At 41.1% G+C, this 12894-nt stretch overlaps 1 protein-coding gene across 1 annotated transcript in view; it reads left to right on the top strand.

Moving 5' to 3' along the window:
* PPM1H (protein phosphatase, Mg2+/Mn2+ dependent 1H) overlaps positions 1–12894 on the top strand; it is a 144323-nt gene that overhangs the window by 63929 nt on the left and 67500 nt on the right. The window contains exon 2 of the mRNA XM_069802283.1: positions 6768–6936. Coding sequence (XP_069658384.1) covers positions 6768–6936 — 169 coding nt within the window. The remainder of the gene's footprint in view (positions 1–6767; positions 6937–12894) is intronic.

Raw genomic sequence — 12894 nt, 5'->3', positions numbered from 1 at the left:
TATCCTCCTTTCACCTTGTGAACAGCAGGAAGGTCGTTAATGTATTTATGTGAGACACTTATATATGCCAGAATTGCAGAAAGTCACTTTTATCCATAGTAAATAAATAAAGCACCTCAACAACAGCCCTTGGTTATCATTGCTTAATTCTTGTGATTATTGAATACAGCCACTATTTCCTAGAAAAAGAATTGTTCACATCCCCAGTGAGTGGTATTACTCTTTGTTAGTAACCTGAAAACTGATAATGGAGAAACAAGGAGTGTGTTCAATGTTGTATAGTTTAATAAATGTTTAAGATTATGTGTCTGCTAATTAGATAAATGATGGAGTTAGAAAATTTCCTTGGAGAAGACATATAAAGACATGGTTAGGAGAAAAATTTTGGTTTAGTGATTGAAACTTTTATTTATTTGTTTTAATTTTTGAGAGGCATGGATTATTTTGAAGCAGATAACTTGTTTGCAGGGCTTTTCTTAAGATATATTTTTAATATCTTTCAGGACGTTCAGCTTTTGTTTGAGCAGAGTTGGGGTCTTATCTTTGCATTTATAGAGAAAAGCATTTGACAGCATCTTTTTGTAAGAGATCTAAGTAAGAAAGGAGCAACTTGGGACCATCAACTGGTCTTTTGGTTATGGCTTTGCTTTCTCTTTCTTTATCAGAAGCATTTGGGTCCTTGCAAGCTGATTTTGTGTTCTTTCACTCACTCTTCTGCTTTCAGCTGACTGTTCCTGCCGGGATGGCTTCCTGCTTGGCACAGCCGCTTCCTCACCAACAAATGCAAGCTGATGCATCTTCCCCTTTTCTCTAAAGCACTTTCTTTTTAGAAACATTTGTAGGTATTTTGATGTTCCAGTGTTAGACCACGTGGGCTACACAGATAATAGGCACAGCCTCAGCCTTAACCTACATGGTACAAGTGCAGGCTGCTCAGACCTTTGCTCTGGAAGTGCTCGCATAGGATGTCTTGACCCTCGCAACAGGTCATGCAGAGGAGGTGGAACTGGGAATGCTCTCTACTACTGTGGAGAGGAACTTTGCCTTGGTGAGGAAGAAGAGATAGGATTTGGTGTGTCCTCCTATGGTCACAGGTGGCTGTCAGTTACCCCACAGCTTAACTGAACTGAGGGGGTAGGTCAGGCTCCTGGCTTACAGGTTTTATTTCTTAGTGTGGACAGGTCTAGAGTGTATGTGTGGCCAGTTCCCATGCTTCTCCTGCTGCAACATAGCTCCCCAAGCTCTTCTAGCTCTCCTAGTCCTTACATTTCAAAAGGCATTTTTTGTGCACACTGCTGTTGTCATGCATCATTCAGAATTTCTGCTAAGCTCTTTGCCTTTACCTGTTATTTTTATCTGGGTATGTTACATACAGAATTTTGCTAGACTTGTGAGTTTAAAAAACACAAGTGCTTGGACAGCTACTTTAATTTTTTTCAGAATTTGAGATCTAGACCTGGGTAAAACTCTCCTCCTACAGCACAGCTTGGAACTTTTGCTGAAGCAAATACAACTTAATGTAATCTCAAGGAGCACAGTATAGGGAGGAGTAAAACAAACAAAGAGCGTACGTGCTGATATTGATGTGAAAAATAGGGGGCTGAATAGAAATGCTTCAAAAGACTTGGGCTGTTTGGGGGTCTTGGTGGGGGGAAGTTGACAGGAAACTGTTATCAAAACCTTGTTTTGGATTTTTTCAGCTGGCCTGTTTTGGTTCTTTTAAGATAAACTTGGGATTTTGTAATCGGTGACCTTGGCACAGGAGTTTTGCAGAGCTCTGCTTGTTGAATGAAGAATAGAAGCACAGTGTGACCTACATTTCCATTCAGTCAGATGGGACTCGGGGTCTCGCGAGATACCAGCAGAATGCTAATTGTGAGCCAGACAAACTAGCTGGCTCCTATCTGGGGGATTTGCTTTTAGCTGAGGACATGTTTGAGATTAGTCTCATAAAGTACGGAAGTGTCCATCAAGGTTGATGCAAGTACCTCTTCAAGTGTGACCAAACCCCACCACCTCACTGTGCATGCTTCAGGAAGCTCCTGTTTGCAAAGTAGGATGTATTTTTACTAGCACTACTACACTGTGAGCTAAACCTTAGGATTATTTATTTATTACTGAGCAATGTGTTTGACAAGATAAAGACAGTTAATTCGGTATAAAGAGGAGCTTCTGATCCACATTAGATACGTTATTTGGGTTGAACTTCATAAAAGATTTTGATAGGAGATAAATGGGTAATGGGGGAGAGGAGGGAAGGGATGGAAAGGAGTTGATCATGAATAGGTCTCAATGATCATGAACAGGAATCAAACAGTTCCTTGAAAAATTATGGGGAGAGAAAACAAAAGCAAGAATTCCCTTGAAAACATGTCTCTGAGTAAAAGCTAGAGAATTATATAGGCCTCAGTCTTTTTTAAAATTCCTTTTTCTGTGCATTTTACTATTATTATTTGCATCCGTGATAATAAAATGGAAGTGTTTTGGGTTTGCGTGGCAGGGTTTTTGTGTTGCGGGTCAGGGCCCACAGGGCCGGCTGCTGCTGGAAGCTGCTGGAAGCTGCCCCGGCTGGGAGCCGGACCCGCCTCTGGCCCAGGCCGAGCCCCTCAGCGACGGCGGTAGCGCCTCTGGGAGAAGAGATTTCAGAAGGGGAACGAACGCCCCGTGAGGGAGTCGGGGGAGCGGGATGTGAGAGGAACCCCTCTGCGGATCCCGAGGTCAGGGAAGGAGGAGGGGATGCCCCTGCAGCCCGGGGAGAGAGGAGCCCATGCCGGAGCTGGTGGATGTCCCCCAAGATGGCCGCCGCTCCCTGGGAAAGCCCACGCTGGAGCAGTCTGTGACTGAAGGACTGCAGCCCATGGAAAGGATCCACACTGGAGCAGTTTGTGGAGGAGTGTCTCCCATGGGAGACACCCCATGGCGGAGCAGGGGCCGAGTGCGGAGTCCTCCTCCCCCTGAGGAGGAAGGAGCAGCAGAGGCAACGTGTGATGAGCTGACCCCAACCCCCATTCCCCGTCCTCCTGTGCCTCTGGTGGGGAGGAGGTGGAGAGAACCGGGAATGGAGTTGAGCTGGGAAGAAGGAAAGGGTCAGGAGAAGGTGTTTTAAGGTTCGGTTTTACTTTTCATTATCTTTGTTTTGATTTGATTGGTAGTGAATTAAATTGATTCCCCCCCCCAAGTTGAGTCTGTCTTTGGCCCATGACCGTAAGTGGGGAGTGATCCCTCCCTGTCCTTGTCCCGACCCACGAGCTTTTCTTCACATTTTCTCCTCCTCATCCCACCAGGGCCGGAGGGGAGAAGTGAGCGAGCGGATGCGTGGTGCTTTGTTGCTGGCTGGGCTGAAACCACGGCAGGAAGTGAGGTCAACTGTGTGATCGGAGGGGTTTTATAATTATGTCTGAGAAAGTAGTGCTTTATCTCATTTTGTTCACTTTACTGGAGGACAACTTATTTTTCAAGGCAGACAGAAAAAAGAGATACGAAGGGTAACTGAAATCTTAGGAAGCTGAGGCACTTCCTCTGTGGAAGGAGGGGGATGTTAGATTTTCCATAAAATTTTCAGAGGTCTAATTAAGAGTTACCTTTTGGAGATATGAATATTTTGTTAATTCTGCTTTTTTATTTGTATAAGCAGCTTAGATGTGGGTTTTGTCCTGATAAGTTACAGTCTGGGAGAGCAAGGAGGAAAGACAACAGTGAAATCAGCATTGGAAAGCTGGTTGAAAGAATCGCCTCGAGGAGGGATTTAGGAAGCAGCAGAGAGAAAAGGATTTCAAAAGGCAGCAAAGGCAGAGAGATGTTTGAAGCTGAGTAGAAGGTGTTACCAGCTTCTGTGCTAGGCATCAGGCACCAACACACAGCTCAAGCTTTGAGAATAAATATCACAGGGCTTCACTGCAGCCCTTTTCCGGAGTTTGCCTGTGAGATGGGATGTGAGAGAAGAGTGCCAGTGTCAGGAGAGGGACAGCTTTTGCATCTAGACTCTGCATTACCTGGTAGCACCCATAAGTACTGTTTTGACATTATGATTAGTTCAAGTCTTCAGAATGATTTCCAAAATAAACTTAATGATCTGCTGGAGAGAGGTAAACTGGATTTTTGGCAGATGAAGTGAAATTCTGGGAGGGAACATACACTGACACCCCAACCCTCACATCTTCTCAGTATTCAGTCTTGCCATGTTCCTTTCGACCATATCCTCTTCTAGCAAGGTGTTTAGTACACAGGTTCAACTTCCAGGTGATTCATGGTAGCTGACTGCCAAGCCTAGTCTGTTAGGTCACTTTGTTCTTGTAGCCTTTCTGATGTATTCAGTGCCTTGACAAATTTTCTTGGCAAGAGCTTTATAAAATGATACTGTATTGTGCATAACTTAACATGCTGTTAAACATCAGAACATCTCCTACCATTCAAGTCCTGAGGTCTGTCAGCTTAGAAACCAGAGCAGCTCCAATGCTTGAGTGATTTTCATAAGGAATGAAAAGTGGTAAGGAAGGTAGTGATTTTTGTAAGGAGTCACTTTTGTCTCTATTTGTCTTCTGCTTTTTTTTCAAATGGTGTTGCAAACAGCTAGCAGCATCAGTGGGGAGACTGATCAGCTAAACTGAATATTAATTAGATCTTCATATGATAAAACTACACTTTCTGTGCAATATTTTAATAATGCTTGTAGCATTTCAAACTAAAGAGCTGTTGGTCAGCTGATTTAAATTCTTTGATATTTGTGCTTTTTCTCCCTGCCCCCGTTTCTGACTATATGCTTCCATTTTTCCCAATGTGTCAAAAAAAGTCACGTTTTCAGACTAGAAGCTTATTGCATCTCAATGTTTGATCTCCAGTTGCTCAAAGGTTAGGCCCTACAGGAGGTGAGTGGTTAAACTGCTCACAGGTGCCCTGCAACTAGATGCTCCATCTCTGTTCTCTGTGTGTTTCACAAAATAATTTTATCCACAGTTGGTGTTTATTTACAAGAAATACTTGTAAACAACTGGGGGTGTTGAGCATACAGATGTCAGACTGCAGTCTGTGACATTGGGCTCTGTAAGGAAACTTGCAGTTTCTGAAAGCAGTTAATTGTAGTGGATGCACATTTTCTTAGAAGATGACTGTTTTTTCTAATCAGAGGCAGGCATGCTCATTTGCATGTCACAGTATCATGTTGCTCATAGAAAATCAAAAGAATGTATTACCTTTAAGCAAGGCTGACACAGAATTGACATTTCAGCAAGAGCAAGCAAGCTGGGGCAGAGTCCTCTGCAGGCCTTCCTTTGGTTTTTGTTTTCTTTTTGTTTCAACAACCTTTAGCAAGTGTTTTCCTGTTATGTAAAATTTTACTGTAATGAAAACATTAGAGATCAAGAAGTCAGGTATGTCTTGAACTTGCCATCAGGATTATGATGTGCCTTCAAGCTGTTTTACTTTCTGGGGAGGCAGCAGTTGTTTTTAAAGACATCATGTGCCTGATGTGAAAACTCTGTGTTTGTCCAGTAGTGGAAAGGCTGTCTCTGACTTGTAGTCAGCTTGTTGGGTGACTCAAACCTCATAGTAAGGAGGAAGGGTTAGAGCGTGTTTGTGGAAGAAGACATACTTGCATCGAAGTGGCAATGCCTTTGCTTGGATGGAACAAGACATGGTCCCGGCTTGCACAGGTTTTCCCTGTGTGAGCCCAGGACTGTCAAAGCATGTGTCTTATTGCACAAGGTGTCAACTGATGAAAAATTAGTCAGTTTGTGACGAGGTTCTCATGTAGAAAGTGGAAAACATGTTTGAACGTGGTTGTTCTGAGACGGATGATAGTAACCACAGTATCTTGGATAATGCAAAGTTCTGATTAGGGTTTTAAAATGTTGGTGGTGGAATAGCTGTTATTTCAGCTTCATCACTGATGGAAGGAAGATGGTTGTGGTGCAAGTCTCAGGATACCCTTCACTGTCCGAAGCTTGTACTGGGCTCTTAGTGCTGGTTTCTGCATGCCTGCAGCTCTTGGTACAAATCTTCCTCTTTACGCTGCAGATGAGACAGAGGTGTGAGGGTTTGAGGATTTGGGTTTTGGTTTTTTTGGGGGTGGGTTGTGTTAATTGTTCTGCAGTGCTAGAGGGTTGTATTTAGTATACATTTCTCTGTGTTGCTGTGGTACAAGCAAGCTTGACTTGCATGTTGGAACATAAGGTAAAGCCTTTCCTTTGTATTTCTGTCACAGCATTTCTAATATATGCCCTTTAAACAGACTAATAGCAGTTGCGTATTCTTCTGTGCCTTTAGCAGTAACAGCTTTTTAGATTTATAGGAGGTATTTTGTTTGTGCAAGACTTGGGACTTGACAGAATGCACAGCCTTAGCCAACAGATTCATTACTCACCATAGCAGAGAGGCTGGCAGGTAGAAGAGCAACTGGGTATCTCATATTTCAACTAGGAGGCATAAGTGTTATCAGCCTTGACCATCAAGTAGTCCCTTTAAAGAAAAGTACGGTATGCCTAAGGGTAAAATACACTCATGATACCATTGGTTATTATTCACATAGTTCTGTGAAAAATGCTTGGTATGCCATGTGTAGGTGTATGGAAACCATCATGTATGCATGTGTGTATGTATGTATATGTATGTGTGTAAGAAAGTTGGATATTTCAATTCAGTTGGTATTTGCGGTGCTTCTGGACTATGGTTCCATACATTTTGAATTACATACAAGATACAGATGGAGTCTTCTGTGCTTTGCTAACTTGGACATGTCCCTTGTTTTCTTTCTTGTTTTTGTTTTTTCTTAGGGTAATAAATGCAGGGAAGAGCACGCACAATGAAGATCAAGCCAGCTGTGAAGTCCTCTTTGTCAAGAAGAAAGCTGGAGGCGCTAATTCTACACCAAACAAGAACTCTTCAACAAAACGGAGGTCGTCGCTGCCCAATGGAGAAGGTCTCCAGCTGAAAGACAATTCGGTAAGCAGAATTCTGTATCTTGTCAGTGGAGAAGTACAAAATAAATATAAAAGGATGTGACAACATGACAGTAAAAGATGTTTACTGAATGTTTCATATATTTTCAGTTACCTCTTATTAATTGTCTCTGCTTAAATACATAACACAACTACATTTTTCTTAGCTCTTCTACTTGATTCTTTATTTCTTGTATTGAAAAATGGTCCTTGCATCTAAGTTTAAAGATGGGGAGCGGAATACTCCTTGGATTTTCCTTCTTGTTTCATTTCTGAAAATATACTCCTGAGAAATTTACTGTTGCAGAATACTGAGAGTTTAATGGCTGTGGTTGACTTGTCCAGTGGTGGTCACTGCAAGCATAGCAGTATCACCGTTTATACAGTCATACAATTTCATTAAGCATTAGACAGTCACTTGGGTTCTTTTCACTGAAGCAGTATTGCGTATAGCAAAGTTGGTTTAATGCAAGTAGGGTAAGGTTGTCCAGCACATTGAATTCAGTGATTTTTGCAGACTATGGCTCCTCTCTTTGTGTGGAGAGTGATGTATGTCATGTACTTGTCTACGGGCAATCATGTGCTATTCTTCATCTGTCTCGTTTCCTGACTGGCTAATTACTTCATGTGCTCTTTAAGCATGAACTCAGGCTCCAGCAATGATTGATAGTTTGTGTTCAACTCAGACATTTAGCCATGTAACACTAAATGCCCTATCTGAATGCTGGACTCGGACAACGTTGGATACACAGTCTTTCTGCTGCTGGGAGAACACAAGTTCTCCGTAAGTGATAATTAGTCTTTCAGTGGACTGTAAGTACCCTTTTTTTTGTTTGTTGTTTTTCAGTTTTTGTTTTACACCAGGTTGTGATTAACAGTCTGCTTCAGTCTGTCTCCCAAAACTCCATGGCTTGGTACACCTTATGGCTGCAGGGGTCATCGTGGTCCTGAGCAGCAAGCATTCCTTTTGCACTGTGTCCTTCCCCACCTCTTCCTCCTTCTGTTCTGTTTCATACTTCATTACTGCTGCAACATTTTCAGACTCTGACAGATTTTCCAGGTTTGCAAATAGACCTGCTCTTTCCTCTTTCAAATATTTCTGTAAATCACCTGTCTCAGTTCCTGTGTGCTGATATTCCTCGTTGTATTCAGACAGTTATGATTTTTTTTCAGGTACATATTTGCACGTTCCTGAATAAAGAATTGTGCCCTGTACTTGCTGGGACTATGAGTTCTGCATGCAGTCATGCAAGGCAAAACAGATTTTTTTTTTTAATAGTCTACATTTTAAAAAGTCTTTCCTAGAAAGTCCGTGCAACTGTCTGCTATTGGCTCATGCAGACACTTGGTTCCATATGTGTATTTAGATTTTGTATGCATTAATTATGTTTAATAAAGCAAGCATTTGGCCACGTACTTGTTTGTGTATATAAAACACATCAAGATAATCAACAATGTGCTTGGTCCAGGTGATGGGCTTGTTTGACACAAAGGGCATTGTGTGTCATGCACACAGTACACTGTGCAGGCACCAGCCTGGGTAGACACATCTTGGTGCTGTGCAGAAGTACTAGCTTTGGGCTAACACCACATTTAAGTTTGACAAGAAATGAACATAATATCTGAAGTGAGGAGCCAGCTGATCTGTATAATATAGTATACTGTTTTCATGCTACTTGTTATTGTGTTCTTTATATGTTCTCTTCTTATCTACAGATTTACTTCTGTTTTCTACATGACACTTGAATGAGTGCTATAGCACTCATTATTTAGCTGTGTAAAACCTATTCTTCCATGTTATTACACCACAGCTTGTGAATTTAAATTTGTAATACATTTTCCCAAAACAGGCAGCATATTTCTGGAGAAAGTTTTCTACTAGAGGGCAGTCTTACACTAGCAATTAGTAGTATTTTTTCCTTGGTACATTTTTTGCTGGTTGAATATATCTAAAAAGGAAAAAAAATATGTACACTTTTCTATAATGTGTCATATTTTTATGTTTTCATGTTTTCATACTGTGAATTATAATATTGTGTTTTGCCCTCACACAGCATTGTTAGCAAATATTTTTTAAGGAGTGTATGAGTTTGGTGTTAAATGTGATGAGAGTGCAACTTACTCTGTATCAACAGGATGTAGAAATACAGGCTTGAGACACTCCAGTGAATGGTATAATACTGTCCCGGCAAGCATTTAGTAAGAAAGCCAGAGGCAGAATACTGTAACTGCCTGATAGGGAAATCCCACTGTAACACACCATTTGAAATTGTCTCAGAGTGGTGAAGCCCCTTGTAGAAGTATTGAAGGAAGAAGGGATGAGGGAAGCAGTTTATTGAGTATTTGTCCAATGAAAAAAAAGATTTCTTCTGTTCTAGTTTAGTCTTTTAAAGTGTGGAGCATATGGGAAATAAAACTGGAACTTAACCTGTCTCTTGATTTAACAGAGTCCGTTTCATTGTCCTCAGATTTTTCCTTTTTTCCACAGAATCTTTGAGAAGGCCACATGCCATCTTTGTTTTACCCTGCTTTCCAGGAAGTCTGTGAAACTTAAATGGCAGCTGCATCTGAGGTTGTGTGATTATTGTTGTTTAATATTAACCCCATCAATGCAGTCCTGTGCTTTGGCAAGGCAGCATAAGGGAGTTGGAGATCACGGGTTGGGTGCTGCTGTCATGCCAACAGGTGGACTCTGCAGAGCTGCCGGGGGTAGGAAGGAGGTGGTGGTGGGCCAGAAATGAGGAGGTGGAGAAGTGAACATTTGTTTAGCCCCGATACACACAAAAATCTGAGGAAACCTGTTAAATAGCATAAATACGGTTTTCGTCTTGAAAGATTGGGTGATAATCTGAGCAGAGCAGTGAAAGGAAAGACTCTGCAAATTCAACCCTAAATTAAATCTCTCCCCTTCCCCACACCCCACTCCACTGGTGCTTGATATTTGCCCTCTGTCCCCATTCAGGAGGATGCACTTTAAATTGCACAGCTCTTTCACTGGTGCTATTTTCAAATGCCTTCAGCTACAGGGTATCTTGATAATGAATACTGAAGACCATCAGTGAGTGAAATGGGATTCCTATGCCAGGATATTGTCATAGTGACAGTCAGGTTGCAGGACTTAATGTGATGCATTATTAATTGTCACTGTAATGTGAGGATACATAATTATTAATACTGCAGTTTTCTTTGCCACAAGGATGGGACAGAGTATTTTTTTTGTGTGACACAAGGCTGGTTGCCTACCACAGATAGCTGAACATAGCATCAGTAACATGAGGAGCCTTTTCTCTGAGGAAGGGATGGCAATTGCCACAACCAAAGATAAGCGCTAATGCATTTTGTGAGTATAGTTTCTATTTGGAACAATAATAGTTGGGGTGGGTTGTGGTTTTCAGAATAAAACTTTAGTGGCAACATGATTTATTTGCCTGTTTGGAATTAGCTTCATAAAAAAAATTCTGAGGGTTTGCAATGTGTAGGACCACTTTCTAGCTTACCTGAAAAATTCATCCCAAATTGATCACTATATACTGCTAAGACTGCCTGTTTTTTTTCTATAACTGAGCTCCAGTTATGTATATATATGTATTTTCTTTCATGATTTCTCATCCATTGCTTGACCCAAAACTTTCCATGTCTTAATTATATTTCACAATTACAACACAGAGGAGACTGCTGAACCTTCCTGAAAGCTAGGTCAGCAGTTGAGGAGCCTGAAGCTTATTAAATTTCCTAGTACATTCTGGAAACGAATTGTAAGGTCAGTGCAGTGAAGGATCTGTTTGCTCTTCATGTATCTGGTAGCTATTCAGAATGTTGTTAAATCTGAATCTTTTGAAAGAAAATCTAAAATAAATCACTGTGGCGACCAATCATACTCCCACTTGAGGGCTCTGTCCAGTTAAAACAATAAAATGGAGATCAATGTTTGGAAGACTGCTTTTGACAGAATACCACTAGAGCTAGTAGAAATAGATGTCTTGTTCTCTGAGAGTTTGCAGAATGTCAGTACTTTTGGGAAGAAGTTCAAGCTCCCAAATGTGAAAGAGAGAACAGCCATGCATATGCACAGCAACATAGGTAATTGCTTGGTGGCTACAGAGGTCATCGCAGCTGTGGGAGGAAAAGCAAGGACCTTTTTGTGCTTTTTGCCGCATCTGTGTGCCCTGACTGCTGGCCCTTGTTCATTCTCTGAGTTGCTGCTTTATTTGCACCATTAATTTAATTCTCATCAAATTGGTATAGTTTTGGAGAATTCATTTCTTTCAAATAGGGGAGCTGTTTTTATTCTCAGGGTGGGAGGAAGGAATTTGTTTCTTCTTCCTTTTTTAGAAAACTAATAGGTTATTTGTGGTTATACTCTCTTTGCAAGTTCAGAAGTAAATGAAGCTTGATAGGAATACATAAAAGTTTTTGGAGACTAAGATTTAGGTTACAGTAATGCCGGCAGATCCCAACTGAAGTTAAAGTGTTACTAGTCCAAGAAGGATGAGATCAGTGAACTCCAGAAGAACCATTGTAGCTGATGTAGTCATGCCGTGTTCATGTCAGTGACATCCTGAGAATACAGCTCAGGCCCACGTGAGCTTCTCTGTCCTAATTTTGCTGCCTGTTGGCTTAGAGGAAGTAAGTGGTAAAATTTCAATTTCACTTTTTGTCATGGGTTATTGTTCTGGTCTGTTTTAAAGCTTCCCAGTCTCTGATGGCATCTTATTTGACTACCAAGTTCACATGAGGCTTGTTCAATGTAGGACATATCCAGTGTTGTGCTCACAATAATGAGAGTGAATTGTGGTAATAACTGTTCTCCTTTATCTTCTGAAAACCTCTAATACAGACTTTGGTGGGGGCTTGCTTTGGAAAACTTCAGAAAATTAGTGTGTGTGGAGGGTTTAAACTTGTTCTTAATTACAAGTTTCTGTTACAGTTTGGGGGCAGGGGGAGTGTGATGACAAAATACCTTCTTCCTCTAGGTGGAAAGTAAAATACTTCCATTTCGATCAGAGGTGTAATGCCTTTATGCTTTTCCCCAAAGGCAGCACATCTCCAGAGGGGTAGCACCTTTCAAATGACATGAAGACATAAGCTGTGGAAGCATTATCATGTGCATCATGAGGTGGATTTTGGCCAGGGAGCCAAACCCTAAGAGAAGAATGGGAGCAGAAGTAGTTTGATGTACGACTCCCAGGAGGCACAATGCTGCCATTTTGAATAAATGGTTTCAGTTTTCAGCTGAAATACTTCACTTTGGGATACTTGTTTCTGTTGGCAAAATACTTCACATTTTGCATGAATAGCAATCTATTTTTACTAACAGGTTTTTTAGTCAGTAATTCTGTTATCCGTTAAAAATGGCTTAAGCAGAATTTTACAGCCAACTGTTGTGTGAACTTGGAGGGATTCTGAGCCCAGAGCAAGCTAGCACAACTGCCAGTCATGCCTTCGGGGGTGAAATTTCACAACAGGTTTTTGGTGAATGTACCAGACTGGGTAAGTGGGTGGGACTGGCTAAGGAGCTGCGTCAGGAAATGTGTACATTTGTTGGTTTTTCAACCATTATAGGATGTATCCTCTATGATCCACTGTGGTAAGTAATCCAGTACTGTAGGACAATACTCCCTTTTCTCAGCATTTCAGTAATGAAATGAAGAGTGCACAATAGACTGCTGAATTCCTTCTCTTGGAGGAGCTCTCTGCTGTATAGGTGACTATATTGTTAATGCACTAGTTAAGAATATGTTTGAACTTTACTACACCAGCAATGCTATAAGATAAAAAAAATAGACTTTTATGTAATTTTTATAATCAAGGCTTTTGAATGTGCCATTACAACAAAGTAAGTTATAAGTAATAATGTTCATTCAGCAATGAACTCTGCCCTTTGAACAGCATGAACTTGTAGTGATGGTCTATATACATGTTGCTAAAAGAGACATTTTGCATTAAATTTTGGATTTTATAG

This window comes from Haliaeetus albicilla, chromosome 14 (assembly GCF_947461875.1).
Source record: "Haliaeetus albicilla chromosome 14, bHalAlb1.1, whole genome shotgun sequence".
In the NCBI taxonomy this organism is placed as follows: Eukaryota; Metazoa; Chordata; class Aves; order Accipitriformes; family Accipitridae; genus Haliaeetus; species Haliaeetus albicilla.
The sequence above is the reverse complement of the archived record's forward strand: the minus strand, read 5'-3'. Positions and strand labels throughout refer to the sequence as shown.